At 46.5% G+C, this 22,201-nt stretch overlaps 1 protein-coding gene across 1 annotated transcript in view; it reads right to left on the bottom strand.

The window, feature by feature from the left end:
* Positions 1 to 20,961, bottom strand: part of Katnal2 (katanin catalytic subunit A1 like 2) — a 114,686-nt gene extending 93,725 nt beyond the window's left edge. The window contains exon 1 of the mRNA XM_046428471.2: positions 20,823 to 20,961. Coding sequence (XP_046284427.1) covers positions 20,823 to 20,873 — 51 coding nt within the window. The 5' untranslated portion in view covers positions 20,874 to 20,961. The remainder of the gene's footprint in view (positions 1 to 20,822) is intronic.
* Positions 20,962 to 22,201: the final 1,240 nt, after the last annotated feature.

Genomic DNA, 22,201 nt, shown 5'->3' with positions numbered 1-22,201 from the left:
GAGCCAGGGGCTCTATAAGGCCCAGGTCGGCCTGCCCGTGCAGCCTCATTCCTTCTGGGACAGCGCCAGGCACAGGTGCTTCCAGCTGAGGCCCGGCGCCCTGAGGACCACAAGCAGACCTGCCCAGCGGCGCTCGGGGCGCACCAACGCGCCCAGAACAAGCGGCCAGCCGTGGCCAGGGCCCGGATACCCCGGCAGAGCGACAGCGAACCGAGTCCAGGGCCGAGGCCGAGCCGGCCACCGAGATGGCGTCGGAGGAGGTGCTGCTGCGAGCCGTCGGCAAGCTGCAGGGGCGCCGGGCCACCAGGACCCGCCCTGACAAGCTCCAGAAATACTTGCAGCAGCTCTCCGCCTTGCCCCTCACCCCACACATCCTGCAGGAGACAGGTGTCAGAAAGATGGTCAAGAGCTTGCGCCACCACGAGCTCCTTGGCGGCCTGGCCAGGGACTTGGCGGCCCGGTGGAAGAAGCTGGCTCTTCTGGAGGTCCACCCCGGGCGTGGTGCGCACGACTCCCAACTTGCAAAGGAAATCACGGACTCGGGCTCCCGAGAAAACTCGAGGGCCCCCAGCAGTCCATCCCGCCCTACGGGGCATGGACCCCAAAAGCACAGAGACCTGGAGGAGTCTCGGAGACCTCGCGAGAGGAGAGAAGACAGGAGCAAGAAGCGCCCCCCGCTGGCAGCGTTGCCTGCACCCTGGCGCTCCTGGGATGGCTGCCCTGCTCAGGCCTCCGGGGGGCCTACCGGTCCTCATCCGATGTCCCGGGAGCACTCCGCTTCCCCGGAGGACACTGAGCCCTCCGCTCGTGGCCGCGTGCCTGTCGAAGGCCAGGATCGTCATTTTCAGGCCACCACGGGACTCCCGCGAGCACGTCCCCTGCATGGACCCCGGGGGAAACACGACCTGCTGCCCAAAGCAAGAGAGACTGATGACGACCTCGAAGATCCCACCGGTAAGATAGAATCCATCTTCTCATTTGGACAGGAAAGCAGATGGAGCTCATGGAGCCCCAAGACAGCGTGGGACCTGGCAGGAGGGAGGGAGGGAGGGAGGGAGGGAGAGAGGAGCCCAAATGTGGATCCTTGCGGTCGATTATCTCTCCCAGTGACAGAAGGAGCCCTAGAAGGGAGAGAACCATCCATCCAAGACAGCAGTCCGGGTGGTTGGGTGGTTGGGTGCGGGGAGGGGAGGGGCAGGGGAGGCATCCCTTCCCCGATGAATCCAGTACCATCTTCTACCCAGAAAGTGAGCCCCCCAAGCCTGGCTCCGCTGCTGAAGAAAAGGCAGAGCGCCTGCGGGCTCCGGTCTGCTGATTTTTGCTTTCACTGTGGTTGGTGCGGATACCCTTTCCGTTTTGTGTTTGTGGGTTGGTTGGTTTTTTAATTTTTGTTTTGGTTTTTGTTTCCTCACCCCCCACCCCCCACCCCCCACAGACGGAGAGCCAGAGGAGGAGTTCTTGGAGGCGCCCACTATGTCTTTCGAGGCGTACCTCACGTATGATGACCAGCCTCGGAAGAAGAAGAGAAAGGTGAAGACTTCGGCCAAGGCACGGAAAGCAAAAGCTTCCAAGAGGTCCAGCCAACACCTGGACTCGGCGGAGAACTTTCCTCCTCTGGTGACTGGAAAGCAGTCGGCGGGGCCCCAGCCTGCCCAAGGCCAAGGCAGTTGGGCCGGGATGCAAGGGGTCTCCCGAGAAGCCGCTGCGGTGCTGCCTCCCACGCCATCCCCCAGCCTGTGGGACCCACCCAGTCCCCCTCCTGATGGTGATGATGCGCCGATGAGCTTCTTTGCACCCAGCGCAACAGCGCTCTCTTCACCACAGGAAGAGGAAGAAGCTGGCTTCACGGGAATCAGAACTAATTCCAGGACACCCGTGTACTCTGGTGGCAAACGTGGCCGTCTCGCCCAAACGACCTGGCTCCCACGGGGCAGCCAGGGAGTTGCAGACCAGGATTCCCTGTGGGAAGAGAGGGCGCTCCCGCATTCTCTGTTCGGGTCTGCTTTGGAGAAATGCACACCCGAGCAGCTGTACCACGCGGAGAGATGCCACCAAGGGACCGCCGAGGAGACAGATCAGCTATGGAGACTGCACTGTGGCCAAGAATTTAAGGGAGAAACGCCTAAGGAGAACGAGTCTTGGAGGGAGATGTACCTGCGGCTTCAGGACGCCCGAGAGCAGCGACGGCAAGCACTCACCTCGAAAATACGATCCAGACATCCTCAAGAGCCCCGAGGCCCACAAACAAAGACGGTCTATTTCAAGTCACCTGGTGAGGTTCCAGCGAGGCACGGCCAGGTTGGGACACTAGCAGCGGCTGCCTCAGGAAGACCCAACTTCCAACCAGCCCAGCAGCCCAGGGGAGGCAGTGACACGCCCTCCAGCACCAGCAGCAACAGCAGCAGCCGCAGCAGCAGCAGCAGCAGCAGCAGCAACAGCAGCAGCAGCTTTGATGCTAGAAGTGAGACTGCAGCAGAGGCCTCTGGGAACCCTGTCAGAGCTCACCGCCCGGCACCAGTGGCCAACACCAGAAAACCCAAGGCTAAGGAAATCCCCCCACTCTTGGCCAAGACCCTTAAGGACTACAGAAGAGTCATATCCCGAAGATGAACTCAGCACTTGCCCTGGACATGCAATTTCCGAACGAGTCTTCGATCTCTGCCAAACGTGGACTCCCTGCCCTGTGCTTTGCGCGTGTCCCTGGCGTGAGAGCTCAATGCCAGTTCACTGCCTTTGTTTCCTTTCTTGTCACCTGAGCCCCTCCTAAGCGATGATGTTGTTTTCATGTATGAATCCCCCTGATTGAATTTTAGACTAATAAAGGCCCGTAAATGCTCTCACTTGTCTAATGGGGAAGGACGTCAGGCTTTCTTAGACATGGCCCCAGGAGCCACTAGTTCAAGGACTGGTGAATCTGACTAACTGTGAAAACAAACAAACAACAACAAAAATAAATAAATAAATAAATAGCAAGGTTTGGGGAGGGGAGGGTGGTAAAGCACCCTTCTGTTCAATACCCAGTACAAGGAGAAACGGCGGCAACAACCAAAAGCAAAGGAGAGACGGAAATTAAAAGAACAACAACAAGAAGAAGAACAAATGAGGATGAGCCAATGGCGGTGATGCCCGCCAGTGGCACCAATGGTTCAGGAGGCTCACAGAGGCGCACAGACAGTTCAGAGCCAGCCTCAGCCACTTAGCGAGGACAGAGCAACTCAGTAAGACCCTGTCTCCTAATAAAGTACAAAAAAATAGATAAATAAATAAATAAATAAAGTCATGGGAATATGCCTCAGCGTTCAAAAGCCCCCGAGTACCATGTCCGGTTATCTAAAAAAGAAACAAAACCACACCCACCACCCCAACTCCCTCAAGAATAACCGGTAGCATTGGCATCAGAAACAGAGAATCAGACCCAGACAACAGATCTGAGGACCCAGAAACACTCCCCCAGGCCCATGGACAAACGGGGGGAACACGGATCTAATAAGTGTCTTGGGATAAACCACAGGACCCTGACAAATAAGAATGCAAGCTTTCCCTGTGTGTGTGTGTGTGTGTGTGTGTGCGTGTGCGCAGGCGCGCGCGCACGCGTGTGAGCGCAAGCACACACACACATACACAAACACGGGGCCACACACACAAACACACTCTCCCTGACCAGTCTCACATGGATTGCAAAACATAAGTCAATCAAGAGAGAAGATGTTTCGGACAGACTGGGAGAGGTATCTCTGTGTCTGGAAAGGAGAAGGATGGAGGCTGTGAAAACTACTGAGTTGTCAAGGGAAAGATCCAGCAGCTCCCGCCTATGATCCCATCAGCTCAGCAGGCTGAAGCAGGAGCATGGCGAGATCAAGGCCAGCCTCTGGCAAAGCCAGGCTCTCATCCGCTCACTGAGACCCTGCCTCTCAATAGAAGCCCAAAGGGGCCTTGAGGTGGGGGGCGGGAGTGGGCGGGGGTCGCTCACCGGTCCAGTGACCCCCAAAGGAACCAACCAAACCACCAGAAGCGCCGAATACCATTGAGAAATGGGTTTTTGTATCCCACGGGCCGCCTGGTGCCTTGGGCTCTTCAAACTCGCCCCCGTGGGGCTGACAGTCAGGCCATTGGAGCCAATGGCCACAAGTTCATTGCACGGATTCCCCGCCAGACTTCCTTTGGAGGTTCCTTCCAAGGAATCACCCTTGCCCTGCGGAGCTAAGCTTCCCCAATCCTCTTGGCTCTCCGGGCCTCCATTCCTGTGCTCCCACAGGACCTAGACTCCTCAGAGTCAGTTCCGCTTTCCCTGGCAAATCGCTGTCATGGGACCCAGGGCCGCTGAAGGGCGTGTCCCTGAACTCCAGTTTCCCCGTGTGCCCAAGAGGGAGAAGACTAGTCGCTGAGTCGGGTGGTGCCGAGGCTCTAGCCGGGGTGGCCACTCCTGATTTGACCCAGGTTCTGCCCACCGGATCCAGTGCGTCGGTGGCAGGCGCAGAAGTGGACGCGAGCTGAGCTAGCGGGTGCTCCCGGAAAGAGAGAGCTGGGTGGGGTCCTTGAGGGTGGGCGTGGCGCACACTCTGGCAGGGGGGCGGAGCCAGGGGCTCTATAAGGCCCAGGTCGGCCTGCCCGTGCAGCCTCATTCCTTCTGGGACAGCGCCAGGCACAGGTGCTTCCAGCTGAGGCCCGGCGCCCTGAGGACCACAAGCAGACCTGCCCAGCGGCGCTCGGGGCGCACCAACGCGCCCAGAACAAGCGGCCAGCCGTGGCCAGGGCCCGGATACCCCGGCAGAGCGACAGCGAACCGAGTCCAGGGCCGAGGCCGAGCCGGCCACCGAGATGGCGTCGGAGGAGGTGCTGCTGCGAGCCGTCGGCAAGCTGCAGGGGCGCCGGGCCACCAGGACCCGCCCTGACAAGCTCCAGAAATACTTGCAGCAGCTCTCCGCCTTGCCCCTCACCCCACACATCCTGCAGGAGACAGGTGTCAGAAAGATGGTCAAGAGCTTGCGCCACCACGAGCTCCTTGGCGGCCTGGCCAGGGACTTGGCGGCCCGGTGGAAGAAGCTGGCTCTTCTGGAGGTCCACCCCGGGCGTGGTGCGCACGACTCCCAACTTGCAAAGGAAATCACGGACTCGGGCTCCCGAGAAAACTCGAGGGCCCCCAGCAGTCCATCCCGCCCTACGGGGCATGGACCCCAAAAGCACAGAGACCTGGAGGAGTCTCGGAGACCTCGCGAGAGGAGAGAAGACAGGAGCAAGAAGCGCCCCCCGCTGGCAGCGTTGCCTGCACCCTGGCGCTCCTGGGATGGCTGCCCTGCTCAGGCCTCCGGGGGGCCTACCGGTCCTCATCCGATGTCCCGGGAGCACTCCGCTTCCCCGGAGGACACTGAGCCCTCCGCTCGTGGCCGCGTGCCTGTCGAAGGCCAGGATCGTCATTTTCAGGCCACCACGGGACTCCCGCGAGCACGTCCCCTGCATGGACCCCGGGGGAAACACGACCTGCTGCCCAAAGCAAGAGAGACTGATGACGACCTCGAAGATCCCACCGGTAAGATAGAATCCATCTTCTCATTTGGACAGGAAAGCAGATGGAGCTCATGGAGCCCCAAGACAGCGTGGGACCTGGCAGGAGGGAGGGAGGGAGGGAGGGAGGGAGAGAGGAGCCCAAATGTGGATCCTTGCGGTCGATTATCTCTCCCAGTGACAGAAGGAGCCCTAGAAGGGAGAGAACCATCCATCCAAGACAGCAGTCCGGGTGGTTGGGTGGTTGGGTGCGGGGAGGGGAGGGGCAGGGGAGGCATCCCTTCCCCGATGAATCCAGTACCATCTTCTACCCAGAAAGTGAGCCCCCCAAGCCTGGCTCCGCTGCTGAAGAAAAGGCAGAGCGCCTGCGGGCTCCGGTCTGCTGATTTTTGCTTTCACTGTGGTTGGTGCGGATACCCTTTCCGTTTTGTGTTTGTGGGTTGGTTGGTTTTTTAATTTTTGTTTTGGTTTTTGTTTCCTCACCCCCCACCCCCCACCCCCCACAGACGGAGAGCCAGAGGAGGAGTTCTTGGAGGCGCCCACTATGGCTTTCGAGGCGTACCTCACGTATGATGACCAGCCTCGGAAGAAGAAGAGAAAGGTGAAGACTTCGGCCAAGGCACGGAAAGCAAAAGCTTCCAAGAGGTCCAGCCAACACCTGGACTCGGCGGAGAACTTTCCTCCTCTGGTGACTGGAAAGCAGTCGGCGGGGCCCCAGCCTGCCCAAGGCCAAGGCAGTTGGGCCGGGATGCAAGGGGTCTCCCGAGAAGCCGCTGCGGTGCTGCCTCCCACGCCATCCCCCAGCCTGTGGGACCCACCCAGTCCCCCTCCTGATGGTGATGATGCGCCGATGAGCTTCTTTGCACCCAGCGCAACAGCGCTCTCTTCACCACAGGAAGAGGAAGAAGCTGGCTTCACGGGAATCAGAACTAATTCCAGGACACCCGTGTACTCTGGTGGCAAACGTGGCCGTCTCGCCCAAACGACCTGGCTCCCACGGGGCAGCCAGGGAGTTGCAGACCAGGATTCCCTGTGGGAAGAGAGGGCGCTCCCGCATTCTCTGTTCGGGTCTGCTTTGGAGAAATGCACACCCGAGCAGCTGTACCACGCGGAGAGATGCCACCAAGGGACCGCCGAGGAGACAGATCAGCTATGGAGACTGCACTGTGGCCAAGAATTTAAGGGAGAAACGCCTAAGGAGAACGAGTCTTGGAGGGAGATGTACCTGCGGCTTCAGGACGCCCGAGAGCAGCGACTGCAAGCACTCACCTCGAAAATACGATCCAGACATCCTCAAGAGCCCCGAGGCCCACAAACAAAGACGGTCTATTTCAAGTCACCTGGTGAGGTTCCAGCGAGGCACGGCCAGGTTGGGACACTAGCAGCGGCTGCCTCAGGAAGACCCAACTTCCAACCAGCCCAGCAGCCCAGGGGAGGCAGTGACACGCCCTCCAGCACCAGCAGCAGCAGCAGCAGCCGCAGCAGCAGCAGCAGCAGCAGCAGCAACAGCAGCAGCAGCTTTGATGCTAGAAGTGAGACTGCAGCAGAGGCCTCTGGGAACCCTGTCAGAGCTCACCGCCCGGCACCAGTGGCCAACACCAGAAAACCCAAGGCTAAGGAAATCCCCCCACTCTTGGCCAAGACCCTTAAGGACTACAGAAGAGTCATATCCCGAAGATGAACTCAGCACTTGCCCTGGACATGCAATTTCCGAACGAGTCTTCGATCTCTGCCAAACGTGGACTCCCTGCCCTGTGCTTTGCGCGTGTCCCTGGCGTGAGAGCTCAATGCCAGTTCACTGCCTTTGTTTCCTTTCTTGTCACCTGAGCCCCTCCTAAGCGATGATGTTGTTTTCATGTATGAATCCCCCTGATTGAATTTTAGACTAATAAAGGCCCGTAAATGCTCTCACTTGTCTAATGGGGAAGGACGTCAGGCTTTCTTAGACATGGCCCCAGGAGCCACTAGTTCAAGGACTGGTGAATCTGACTAACTGTGAAAACAAACAAACAACAACAAAAATAAATAAATGAATAAATAGCAAGGTTTGGGGAGGGGAGGGTGGTAAAGCACCCTTCTGTTCAATACCCAGTACAAGGAGAAACGGCGGCAACAACCAAAAGCAAAGGAGAGACGGAAATTAAAAGAACAACAACAAGAAGAAGAACAAATGAGGATGAGCCAATGGCGGTGATGCCCGCCAGTGGCACCAATGGTTCAGGAGGCTCACAGAGGCGCACAGACAGTTCAGAGCCAGCCTCAGCCACTTAGCGAGGACAGAGCAACTCAGTAAGACCCTGTCTCCTAATAAAGTACAAAAAAATAGATAAATAAATAAATAAATAAAGTCATGGGAATATGCCTCAGCGTTCAAAAGCCCCCGAGTACCATGTCCGGTTATCTAAAAAAGAAACAAAACCACACCCACCACCCCAACTCCCTCAAGAATAACCGGTAGCATTGGCATCAGAAACAGACAATCAGACCCAGAGAACAGATCTGAGGACCCAGAAACACTCCCCCAGGCCCATGGACAAACAGGGGGAACACGGATCTAATAAGTGTCTTGGGATAAACCACAGGACCCTGACAAATAAGAATACATGCTTTCCTTGTGTGTGTATGTGTGTGTGTTGTGTGCGTGTGCGCAGGCGCGCGCGCACGCGTGTGAGCGCAAGCACACACACACACAGACACACATGTAGCCACACACATAAACACTCTCTCCGATCAGTCTCATATGGATTACAAAACATTAATCATTCAAGAAAGAAGATGTTTCGGAGAGACTGGGAGAGATATCTCTGTGTATGAAAGGAGAAGGATGGAGTGTGTGAAAACTAGTGAGTTTTCAAGGGAAAGATCCGTATAGTAACCCCCCCACCCCCCTTGAAATGAGGAATTCTGAGAAAGGTACATTGTCGCACACCCAGAGTTTCAACTCCTGAGGAGGCTGAGGAAGGATGACCCCTTGAACCCACAAGCTGGAGAGAAGCCTGGTTTGGAGAGGGAGGCCCCATCTCCGAAGCCACAACAGCCTGGCGAGGAGGCTCACAGCCCTTCTCCCAGCAGCTCACGCCTGTAATCCCCTCAGTTCAGGAGGCTGAGGCAGTGGCATCAGGAGGTCAAACTAGCCTCATCAAATGCAATACCTTTAGGAACTCACTGAAAACCTCTCTCAACAGAACGCACAATAGGGTTAAGGATTGGTCTTACTGAAGGAGCGCCCCCGTATTTGATATGAAATTATCATATCTTACCTAATAGATATGAACTTAATCAAATAAAACAGATATACAGAATAAAATTAAGAAATTTGTGTTGATAAATGATTCCATATCTGGGCATAGTGGCGTATTCATGAAACCCTGTGGCTCAGGAGTTTGAGAGTATAGGACCAAGAGTTTGAATCCAGCTTCAGGAATTTCTCAAGGCCTTTAAGCCACTTACTGACATCCTCTCTTTAAATAAAATATTTAAAGGGCTGGGTTGAGCACCCTCAGTGGTTGAGCACCCCTAGGTGCTATAGAAAAGGACCACAAGTTTTCTGCCATCCTTCGGAAATTAAGAAGACCCTGTTTTCATAAAGGGGGTTTTTGGGGTCTGGTGACGTATCTCAGTATTGTAGTCCTTCCCTGACTTGTGTGACACCCTGGATTTGACCTCCAATACAAAAAAAATAAAGGCAAGAAAAATGCAAAAATACATAAGTGTTGGGCAAGGTGATTATATAACTATAATTCCCGTTACTCTGGAAGCTTCTCCAGCCACTAGGATTACAGGGATGCACCCCCACACAGCATCCTAAAGCATTCCTTCTGCCTGATTGGTTGTTACCAGACTGAGTTCTTCATGGGTTTCAGGACTGGGGCCTCGTTTTCTGACTTGTTGCTGGCTGGAATTTTCCCTGGTGCCTTGCAGCAAGGGCCTCTCCAGGGGCAGCTCATAGCAGAGCATTTTGCTTTGTCAAAGTCACAAGTGTGTATCCTGCTTGGGAGTTTTGTTTGTTTGTTTGTTTTCATTTCTGGCCTTTTGAAGGTGCAGGGAATTTGGCCACTATTTTTCCATGTTTTCTTCGCCTTCCTGTGTCCATTCTGAGACGGGAATTGCATGTGTTAGACCACTTGATATTGTCCTTAGGAGGCAGAGACTTTATTCCTTTGTTGCTTCCGACTTCTCTCCTGTGCTTCAGGTGAGGCAGTTCCCAGTGTGGTCTCTTCAACCCATTTATCTCCTTCTGATGCCCCTCCAGTGAATGTTTCCATTAAGGTACTGTCACTGTCAACTCTGAAAGCTCTCTTTGTGCTTATATCTTGTGTTTGTCTCTTATTTATAACCATGTTTTCCTTTAAGTCTTTAAACATAGTTAGTCTATTTTTAAAGCCCTCATCTGCCAATTTCACCTTCTCTGACACTATGGAGCTACTTTTATTGTCTGCTGGTTGTTCTGGTTTTATCTGGTTTTCCTGTTTCCTATGGCCTTCAGCAGTTTTGATTGGATGCCAGACATTGAGAATGTCTTGAAGTGTGTAGAGTTCTGTTTGGGCGGGTACTGTGGTTATTTGCTGATACATCCTACAGAGGTTTGTTTTTAGGCTCTGTTTTGACAGGGTTGTCTGAAGGCAAGCTCTGCTTACTCTTTTTTTTGTAGCCCTTAGGGGATGTCTACTCACTGTTCTGCTGTTCCCAACTGTTTCTCCGCTCGGCTTGGTCAGAGCTCCAGTGTCTCCCAGTGCTAAGTGCTGGGAGGTGTTCAGCTTATGTTTCCCTGGTAATTGGTCTTCCCCAATTTCATGCCTATCTAGCCTATTTATGTGCCACAAATTAGCATTAGGAAAAAATTCAGAATTGTGTAACTCTTTATTTGCATATTTCTCTCCTCTCTGTGACTCTTTCTTCTCAATTCTAGCCAACCCAGTCTTGCCAAACCTCAATCTGTCTCAGCAAACTCCTGTGCTCTTCTTAGGTTTTATTTCCTGTGCCAGGGTCCAGTGACTGCTTCCAAGACCTTCTCTCATGATCACATTGTCCCCAAAATCTATAGTCCCATTTTCTAGTTTTTTTTTTTAATACAGCAAGATAGCTAGTTTGATACTAGCAATTGCAGTTGAGAGCAAAAGAGTATATCAATTTTTAAAAATGTTTACAAGATTTTTCTGGATTATGAGATTTATATTTTTGGTGTTTAAAAGGAAAATTCAATTAATACTATTTTTATAAAAGAAAGCTATTAAGGTTATTTTGACATCAAACATGAACATATAAATTCACATGTGTTTATTCTCAGTAGTAAAGAAAGAGGGGAAGGAAGGAAGAAAAGAAGGAAGGGAGGGAGGGAGGTAGTAAGGAAAGAGTCTCATTAGGAAAGTGTTCCTGGTTGTCTGATCAGTTTCCCTTCCTTGGTCCAAGTACAGGACAAATGTGGCTCAACAGCAGTCATAGCATTTTAAAAGAATCCTGCAAGCCAGTTGTGGTGAAACACCTGAGGCAGGAAGATGACCAAATTCAAAGCCAGTCTCAGCAAATTAGCAAGACCCTAAGCAACTCAGTGAGATCCTGTCTCTAAATAAAATATAAAAAAGGGCTGGGGAAGCTATCCCACTCCTCAATTTATACCCAAAGCACTTAAAATCAGCTTACTACAGTGATGCAGTCACATCAATGTTTATAGCAGCTCAGTTCACAATAGCTAAACTAGGGAACCACCCTATATATATATCCTTCAACAGATGAATGGATAAAGAAAAACTGATACACATATACAATGGAATATCACTCAGCCTTAAGAAAAATGAGATTATGGCATTTGCAGGTAAATGGACTGAATTTGGGGATATTATGCTAAGTGAAATAAGCCAATCCCCAAGAAACAGAAGGGGAATGTTTTCTCTGATAAGTGGATGCTGATCTACAGTGGGGGGTGGATAGGGAAGAATAAAGCAACTTTTGATTGTGCAGAGGGGATTAAGGGGAGAGGTGGGACATTGGGATGGGAAGGACAGTAGAATAAGACAGACATTATTACCCTGTATACATGTATGATTATACAACTGGTGTGACTCAGCATCATGTACACCCAGAGGAATGAGAAATTATGCTCCATTGTGTATAATGTGTCAAAATGCATTCAACTGTCATGTATACTAAATAGAAAAAAAAAAGTTTTAAATGGAAAAAAAAAAGGCTGGTAATGTTGCTTAGTGGTAAGTGCCCCTGGGTTCAATCCTTCCTTGATACCAAAATAAAAAACCCACAGGGCTGCAGAAATGCTCAGTAGAGAAGTGGTTAATCTTCCTGTGAAAGAGCAGAGTAAGCACTTAAAACATGAGTTACTTAAAATTCAGCTTAGCTTTATGGTGATTTAGAGTTTGTATAATTAGTATTTAGAACTCCACGTTGTTTGTAGCTATTGGTATTTCAATAGATGCTTAAATGTTTGAACATTTAAAGTTTAATAAGCCAGAGTTCATTGAAGAAAATCACTGACATAATGACATTCTCAATTACTCTGGTTTTTTGTTTGTTTGTTTTGTTTTGTTTTGTTGTTTTTAGGGCCTAGCAATTAATAAAAGTGCAGGCATTTAACAACACTCATTTCAAAACAATTTGGCCACTTCATTAATTAGCAAATAATCATAGTAAATTTTTTTAATATAAAAGGCTCAACCTGGGCCAAGTTGCAACTTTTGAAGAGTATACAAAATGACAGATGAGAATAAAAGTGATTTTGTTTCATGATTATTTTGTGTGCACACGTGAGTGTATAAATCAATTACAGCTTTCCAAAACCACTCCTTGCATTGATGCCAATTATTGTTTGTTTGTCTTTAATTTTGTGGTTAAATTAAAAATACTGTGAAGCAATGCTCCTGACAGGTTGTTTGGGCTTAGAGCCTTTGAGAGATTCTTGCCTTCAGGCTGAATAAAACAAAGTGGCACATATATACAGATCAGATATAGTCTTATCTTAATTAAACACTAAATTTTAAATACAGGAAAACACTTTGTTCCAAATCTTTGCTACCCAAAGATAATAACAGTTTCGCAGGAGTTTGTAATACAAACCTGCATTAGTAAGAGTTCTGAGAGAGAAAAGAACCAGTAAGATACATTTCTTTGTATATAAACACAGTCATCCCTTGATATTTAGGGGTTGGGTCCAGAGCCCCCCACAAATATAAAAATCTGTGGATTTCAGGGCTAGGGTTGTGGCTCAGTGGTAGAGTGCATGCCTAGCACATGTGAGGCACTACATTTGATTCTCAGCACCATATGTAAATAATAAATAAATAAAATAAAAGTACCATGTCCATCTACAACTAAAAAAAAATAATCTGTGGATTTCAAATCATAAAATGGCATAGTATTTGCACATAACTTCTATGCATACTCAAGTATACTTAAAATCATCTCTAGGTTACATATACCTAACATAACATGCTTGTTATGTATACTGTTGATACTGTATTGTTTGAGAAATAAAGGGAGAAAAGTCTGTACATGTTCAATTTCTTTTTTCAAATATTTTTAACCCATGGTTAAATATGGATGAATCCATGGATGTGGATCCTACAGAGCCAGGGTCAAGATGACACCCAAAATTAATGGTCACAACCCCCACCTGGAAACTATTAGATCAGAATCTTCATTTTTAAAACATCCCATGTCTTTAATGCCCATTAAAAACTGAGAAGCCCTGCAAAAGCAAGATCAATTTACTTTTAGAAAAGAAACTTGCCAGGATCCTTGCCCTAAGGAATGTATATGGTTCACTGTGGAAAGAACCTATAGGTAAATATTCAATGGTGGTTTCCTAGAATAGGATAATATCTCCTAGGATAGGATGATGGGGTGATATCTCCTCGATACATCAAGGAGGGGCACTTCATCAAACTAGTGAGGGGGATGGCCAAGAAAAACAAACTCAGAGCCTAAAGAATGAGAACTTAAGGGTCAGAGAAAGAGAGAAGATCATCAAGGGGCCCAGGAAGAAAACAAGAAATCTAGAAAACTGAAGTACCATGAATATCAAGAAAAGAGGGATTTCCTAACAACAATGATAGTGTCTGTTTCCATGCATGGGTTGCTCCAAACACCAGCACTGTGTTTTAAAGAAAGGGCACAAATAGTGGCTATCATATGAAGTAATGAATAAATGTATATCAAGGTAGTGTTAATCAAGTGAAAACTCGGATGTGAATTCAAAAGCATCTAACTGGGGCTGGGGATATAGCTCAGTTGGTAGAGTGCTTGCCTCACATGCACAATGCCTTGGATCCAATTCCCAGCACCACCAAAAAAAAAAAAAAAAAAAAAGCACCATTCATTCTCAGGCTCAACTATCGACCCCTTCCCAAATTCAAACAAATAACCATATTTAAAATGAAATCTGAATATATAAACACACAAATGACAAATGCATAACTTGAAACCAACCAAAAACAATAATAAAATCATCTTTTAGATATGAACCATATATTAGTCAATTTTTAAAATATTCACTTTTCTGGAACCATCCCATAAAAGACCAATTAGTATGATTCTTTGTACTCAGTAGGCAATAAACATATAAATAAAACATTTCTAAAGATCATTTGTCTCCAGTTGGGGCTGTTTAGTTCAATGGCAGACTGCTTGCCTAGCATGTGTGAAGCACTGGGTTCGATCCTTAGCACCACATAAAAGTAAACATATAAAATAAAGGCATTCTGTCTATATATAACTACAAAAAAAAAAAAATCTGCTCTAGGGTTGTGGCTCAGTGGTAGAATGCTCACTTAGCATGCATGAGGCACTGGTTTTGATCCTCAGCACCATATAAAAATAAACTAAAGATATTGTGTCCACCTAAAACTAAAAAAAAAAAAATTAAATTAAAAGATCATTTGTTTCTGTTCCCTCACAAAACCACATTAAAATTGTGGTAAAAGAATAAAAATCTACACGGTGCACACATGCAATCCCAAAAATTCAGGAAGCTGAGGCAGAAGGATGGCAAGTTTGAGGCCAACTTGACAACTTAGTGAAACCTGTCTCAAAATAAAAGATAAAAAGGGTTGGATAGTCCAGTGGTAGAGTGCCCTTGGGTTCAATCTGCAATACTGGGGGGGAGGGGGGGATAAAATAAAAATAAAAATTGCATGGTGTGGTGCTGTACTCCTGTAATCCCACTGAGACCAAGGAAGGAGGATGGCAAATTCAAATTCAGCCCCAGCAATTTAGCAAGACCCTGTCTCAAAAAATAAATAAATAAATAAATAAAAGTGCTAAGGAGTGATATTGGCCAAATTATATGGTTATATTGTGTACTGTGTGCATGTATGAATATGTGACAGTAAATCCCATCCATATGTACAACTATAACACACTAATAAAAATGTGAGAATAAATAAATAAGAACTGGGATTGTAGCTCAGTGGTAAAGTACCCCTGGGCTCAATCCCAGTACAAAACAAACAAAATCTATAATCCATCAAAGACAAAGAATCCAAAAGAGAAAGAGGAAACAGACACATATGTCAATAAAATTGAAGAACATGGACAAGTGCCAACTGACTTTGGAAAGCAAAGAAAAACAAATTAAACACCAACATCTACAAAGGAAGAAACCAACAAGAAGCAAATATATCTATGCCAGGACCCTAGGAAGTAACAGGAACCAGGAGGACCATGTAGCTGTGGAGTTACCAGCCACTGGTAAGGGCAGAAGTATGGACTTAAGGAGCAGGCAGACCACAGTGTAACAGCTTCCCTCCCCACCTCAATCAGACGGCAATCCCTCCCCTACTCTGGCATAAGAGTAGGAAAGTTTACTCTAGGAAAAAACTGAGGGAGACCTACCAATACTGGCACTTGGGAATCCTCCAGTGACAAGGTCCATGACGACCTGAGCATCCTGTAGAGAAATCCACCTTTACTAGACAAGCTCCTAAAACACACAGATTCTACTTAGCTTTGAGGTATCTCATTCTTATAAATAAATGGGTAGCCAAGGATCGCAAACTTTTAAGGAAAGCCTCCTACATACAGAACCACAGTGGGGAATGCAGAAAGGAGATTGAATGGAAACACAAAATATGAGGAGCCAAAGGTGACCAAAAAAAGAAAAACAGAAGCCAGGCACTGTGGCACATGCCCGTAATACCAACAGCTGAGACGGGAGGATTACAAATTCAAAGCCAGCTTCAGCAAAATCGAGGCCCTAAGCAACTCAGTGAGACTCTGTCTCTAAACAAAATACAAAATAGGTCTGGGGATGTGGCTCAGTGGTTGAGTGTCCCTGAGTTCAATCCTCCTCAGTATCGAAAATAAATAAATAATTGAAGCCCGATTTTAAAGTTAAACATTCAATGAATAGGAATTCCAGAAAGAAAAACAAAACAAAACATTGATTTGGAAAAAAAAGGGAGAAAATTATCTAAAGAAGTAATACAATAATTTTTTTCCATAACTAAGAGCATGAATCGCCTTGATTTAAATGACCTTTAACTTCATACCAACCCTGAGAATGAAAAAAGAATCCTCAATAGCTTTAGAAAAATTCCTAACCCAGGGATGTAAAAGAGAAGATTCTAAAAGCTTTTACTGAAAAAAAAAAAGAAAGAAAGAATTACATCAGACTTCTCACAATCACTACAAATTAAAAGACAATGAGCAAGTTCTTCCCAACTGAGATGAAATTAATTCCACCCTAGAATATTATTCTCAGGCTAACCATCAGTCAAGAAGAGAGGAACTGGGCACAGTGGCACACATCTATAATTCCAGCAATTTGGGAGGCTGAGACAGGAGAATTCCAAGTTGAAAGCTACCCTCAGCAATTTAGCCAGACCCTAAGCAACTTAGCAAGGCCCTGTCTCAAACACATACACACACACACACACACACACACACAAAGTGCTGGGGATGTGGCTCAGTAGTTAAAACCTCTGAGTTTATTTCCTAGTACAAATTTTTTTAAAAAAATAAATAAATAAATGAGAGAAGACTATAGAGTTTTGTACATACACTTTACTTCCCAGGTATCTTTTCTCAGACAGTAACCAATTGATCACTAAAAGAGGGATGTAAGAGCCAGACATGTTGGTGCACCCCTGTAATCCCAATGGCTTGGGAGACTGAGGCAGGAGGGTTCGGAGTTGAAAGCCAGCCTCAGCAATTGGCAAGGCCCTAAGCAACTCAGCAAGACCCTGTTGCTAAATAAAATATTTAAAAAGGGCTGAAGATGTTGCTCAGTGGTTAAGCACCCCTGGGTTGAATCCCTAGTACCTAAATAAATAAATAAAATATAAGAGGGATATAGGGAAAGAAGGAGGAAGATGGGAACTGAGAAAATGGAAGACAGAGACCACAAGAAAGAATGAAAGGAATTTTCCAGGGAGAAAATTGTAGAGCAAGTCCATGGAACAACCACTTCATACAGCAGAAGATGTGGGAGATCCAGAAAGTCTGTTTGTTACAAGGCGGGGGAAATGAAACTTGAAAATCATCTGATGAGCTTCACCATCTTGAAGGAAATTTTTTATAGTTCCATCAGAAAGTTTGGGAAGGAAGTGGTATCAAATATATAGACAGCTAAGCTAAAATATAAGGCATTTGTTAAGACATGATTGAGTCCTGTCCTGAGTTCAATAAAAAACAAACCATAGTACCTATGTAGCTCAGCTGTAAATTATATACACCTAGTCAGATTAATGAAAGTACTGAAAATTGACTTAACAAAAATTGTGATAGAATTTCTGTCATGGGAGAATGGGGGAAAGGGAAGTATATATTCATGGTGGGAGGAGTGGCGTGGGGGTGATCAAAGAGAGCTAAGTGCTCTTTCTTCATATAAGTGAGTAGACTGAGAATGAGAAAGCAAGTTTCAGAAATATAAGCATGTTTTATTTTATTTTACTTATTTATTATAAGCATTTTTTAAAAAGAAGCTGCTGAAAGAGACCAAGTGGTTGCTTCCGGGGAATGGTAATTGGGGGGGCAGGGTGAGGGAAGCAGGGGAGTCATTTCTTAAAACAGTTTCGTCAAACTATTAAAATGTTATACTATATGCTGACATTAGTTAAAAATAAAACTAAATTTGAAAAATAAATGCATAACTCAACCATTTGAGACAATAAAAATCAATCAAACAAAAATGAGATAGTCCAGAAATCCTACCACAAGAGTTGATATAGGTGATCCAAATTCCCTGTAGGCGGTTCTCTTTCTATCCAATTCAAAGGCTCACCTTCTCCACCTCCCTCTTCTTCCCTTCTCCAGTTCCTTGCACTTGACCCCAAGAGATCCCACCATCAAAAGCATTCCTAAATACTGCTCTCAGCACCTCTAGGGACTACAACAAAAAATAAGGCTTGGGTCTCTGCCTTCCAGTTATAGGAAATCTGTTTGAGAGTCTGTTACATATAAGCAACACAGAATAATGTAAGTTAATCACGACTAAATACTCAATTATGTGATACAGACTATATGGAGTTCAGAGACATACCATCTCAGAGAGAATGTGACTGGAGTAGAAAGTGGTGAGGGAGAGCCTGGAGACACATGGTGGGATGTCATTGCAGAGCTTTGTAGGTCCTGTCAGGGTTTGCAGTTTTAAAAGATCCTATCTAGGGCTGGGGATGTGGCTCAAGTGGTAGCGCGCTCGCCTGGCATGCCTGCGGCCAGGGTTTGATCCTCAGCACCACATACAAACAAAGATGTTGTGTCCGGTGATATCTAAAAAAAAAATAAATATTAAAAAAAAAAAAAAGATCCTATCGAGCCAGGTGCCATGATGCACATTTGTAACCCCAGCAGCTTCGCAGGCTGAGGCAGAAAAATGGGGAGTTCAAAGCCAGTCTCAGCAACAGCAAGGCACCAAGCAATTCAGTGAGACCCTGTCTCTAAATAAAATCCAAAATAGGGCTGGGGATGTGGTTCAGTGGTCGAGTGCCCCTGGGTTCAATCCCCATACAAAAAAAAAAAGGGCTAGGGGTGTGGCTCAAGCGGTAGCACGCTCGACTGGCATGCGTGCGGCCCGGGTTCGATCCTCAGCAGCACATACCAACAAAGATGTTGTGTCACCCAAAAACTAACTAAATAAATATTTTAAAAAAAATCCTATCTCTCCAGGCATAGTGGCGTACTCCTATAATCCCAGTAATTTAGGAAGCTGAGGAAGAAGTATTGCAGCTAGTTTGAGGCCAGCCTCAGCAACTTATCGAGGCCCTAAATGAGTGTTTGACCCTATCTCAAAGCAAAACATATAAAGGGCTGGGGATGTGTCTCAGTGGTTAAGCACCCCTAGGTTCAACCCCTAGTATCCTCCCCCCAAAAAACATTCTCTATCTAGAGAGTAACATAATTTTAAGAAGATTACTTTGATCATTGGCTGAATAATAAACGGGAGAGAGGCAAAACCCAATAGAGATTAGCTAAGAAGTTATGAAGTGGTTCAGATGAGAGATCATGGTGGCTCAGATCAGGATGGCAGCTGTGAAACACGGATTATTAAAGACACATTATAGGAGTAGAATCAATTAGGTTTGTTGATGTCTTCCTTATGTAAAGGATGGTGGGGAAGGACTAGAAGGAAAGAGCTTCAAATGACTCAGAATTCTGATTTGAGCAATTTGATGCATCGTGGACTCCCATTCCCAGGCTGGGGAAGTCTGGAAAAAGTATAGGTTTTAGAGAAGAAGATTAAAAAATAAGTATTGAACAAGTGAAGATGCAGATACTTGACCTATTCACAGATATCTGACATCTATGTCAAATAGCAGGTGATTCATTGTCCTCCCCATCTTCCATCTTCAGGACATGCTCCTGGGACCCATCAAAGAAATCCAGTCTAGAGTTAGTTTGGAGGAGTTTTTGGCATATGAATAGTACTGAAGTCAAGAAAAATATGAGACCATTTGGAGCTATGGTTTTCAAACTCAGAGTGCATGTTTACAATGCAAATGTCAAGACCCCATCCTAGAGTTTCTGATTAAACCTTGGTGAGGCCCAGGAATCTGCTTTATTAAAAGGCAACCCAAAAGATTCTGATGCAGGTAATTTAGGCTCAGATTCAAAGGGGCTTTAAGTACAATTCATAGGTGAGAAAGCAGAAACAGCAAGAGTGGCCAACTCTTTCGAGAACTTGAAGAAAACTAGAGAAAGTTTGGTAGGTAGTAGGGGATGCCAAAAGAGGGTTTTGGGGTTTTTAATGTTTTTTTTAAATTAATATTAGTTTTGTAAAAGATAGAAGATTCTAGAGTTCATAACCTTGCCTACACATTATAATCACCTATTGAGTTTTTGAAAATATGAATGCACAGAGCCCATCCCAAACTAACAAATCTGAATTTCCAGGAATGGATCCCAGATATCAGTATTTTAATTTTTAATTGTATTAATTGTATTCATTGCCTTCCCCACCCCCACCCCTAAAGCATCAATTTTTTCTCCCCAGTGTGGATATATATAGAATGTTCTCAATTTATGTTCATTGTTGGAAAGGTTTCCAGGTAATGGCAGAGGATACAGACCACAGGAAGCCAGGGAAGATATTGTAAAGTTCATGTCATGGGCTGGGGTTGTGGCTCATTGATAGAGAGCTTACCTAGCATGTATGAAGTACTGGGTTTGATCCCCAGCATCACATAAAAAAAAAAAAACTAAATAAACCAAATAAAGTTCATGTCATCTTCATAGGAAAGGATTATAGACTAGTTCTTGCTTTCAAATGGAGAAACTGAAGCCCCAGAGGGGAATTGAATGCCGAAGGACCCTAGCTGACAGTGGCGAGTTATGACCAGGATTTTAATTCTAATTCCAGGTCAGCTTTTCCCCGCCTTTCAACAATCTCATTTGAACATTCCCCAAACCCACATCAACATCCAGCCTCATAATACCTCCCCTTCAGAACTCCCTTTAAAGTCACAGGCGGACCCTCCCGTCCCTGTCATCACACCGGCCGCCTCCCCTAAGCCCAGATGCACAGAGCCCATTTAAGTACAATTCAAAGGTGAGAAAGTAGAAACAGCAAGGGTGACCAACTCTTTTGAGAACTTGGAGAAAACTATACATATATACCAAACTAACTCCAGACTGGATTTCTTTGATGGGTCGCAGGAGCATGTCCTCACCCCACCCTCCTCGCCCCAGATCATCTCCCCAAGCCCAGCCCTGGACTTCCACATTGGGGCCTGGGGCCCTCTCACTGCGCTGGCACTGCTAGCTTAGTGGACTTTGTCGCCATAGCAACCGGAGACACGCCAACAGGCCTGTGGCGACTAGGGCTGAAAATTTCCCCGGTACAGTTTTGTTTTGTTCCCCACATATGCTTTTCTTACCGCTTCCCGCGCCTGATGCGTGAGTTTCAGAGTCTGGTAAGAAAGCTCCATCAGACATGCGTTAAGTCCGAGAGAAGGGAGAAAAGGAGCCAGCTACTAGACTGACCAGTACAGCTCAAAAATGCTGCTTCGGGAAACCTGACGCTTAGAACTAGCCCGCCCCTTTCGGATTGGGTAGGGCCTAGACAGCTCAGCCTATCACTGGCCACAGAAGGATTCTGCAGTGCAGCAGTCAACGTTAAACCAAGTTTTTGTTTTTTTGTTTTGTTTTTTTCTTTCTCTAGAGCATTTGCAGGGTCCTGGCTAATCAAAAGACCAGGGAGTATGATTGCTAGAGCATAGGTCAGGGTTTTCAATTACTTTGTTTCTCTTAGTTCGGTCTCTAAAATGCAAGTTACCCAAAATTTTATTTTGGTAGTTATGCAGGCCTTTGTGACCCAGTGACTAAATGTTGACATCCTGCCCTCACCATTTAGGGTAAAGGTTTGAAGTTACCTCCTTATCTTTGAAATTGTCTATACATGGCCCAGACTGCAAGAATCAGCTATAAACACTTTGGCTGTCAGGGACTTTCAGGAATACAAACTCTATGTCCCAACTTTCTTCCTCCTCCAACTTCCTTTGCATCAATCAGAGCAGCTTTCATCAGGAATGAGTAAAAATGTACTCTAAGACTCTCTGCCTGCTTGCTTGATTGATTTTACCTCCATGTACTAACCAATCAATGTCTTCAATGGCTTTCCCCCTTCTTTTGCTGTGAATCCTTTTCCAAACTATCTCCTCATCATTATTTTCAGGCTTTTCCATCCATTTTCTCCCCCGGAGGTACAAAATATGCAAGTTTCCTCAGTCTAAAAAAAAAAAAAAAAAAATCTCATAATTGTTTAACTGGATCCCCTCTCTCCCATTCACTTCTCAACACATTCTACTCCTACTTTTCTAGCTGGAGGTGGTACCAGGGATTGAACTTAGGGGCACTCGACCACTGAGCCACATCCCCAAACCTATTTTGTATTTTATTTAAAGACAGGGTCTCACTGAGTTGCTTAGCACCTCCTTTTTGCTGAGGCTGGCTTTGAACTCCTGATCCTCCAGCCTCAGCCTCCCTAGCCAATGAGATACTTTTTGAAACAGTTCTTGCCAATATTCCAAAACTTCCTAATTGGGAAATTGAACTATAGATGGTTTACAATTCTTTTTAAAATTTATTTATGAAAAGTTGGACACTTATTTTAATTATAATTATTAGTGCATACTAATTGTATGACTTTATAGGACTTCACTGTGCATTTTACAGTCTTTGCCTTATTCCAAGTTGACTCATTTTGAAATCAGTGACTACTTTCTTATAATAATAGCTATAATTCATTAAACATCTA

Source organism: Marmota monax, unplaced genomic scaffold (genome assembly GCF_021218885.2).
Source record: "Marmota monax isolate L192 unplaced genomic scaffold, Marmota_monax_Labrador192_F-V1.1 WCK01_AAM20220418_F8-fsc00031, whole genome shotgun sequence".
In the NCBI taxonomy this organism is placed as follows: domain Eukaryota; kingdom Metazoa; phylum Chordata; class Mammalia; order Rodentia; family Sciuridae; genus Marmota; species Marmota monax.
This window is presented reverse-complemented; position numbering and strand designations above follow the sequence as displayed.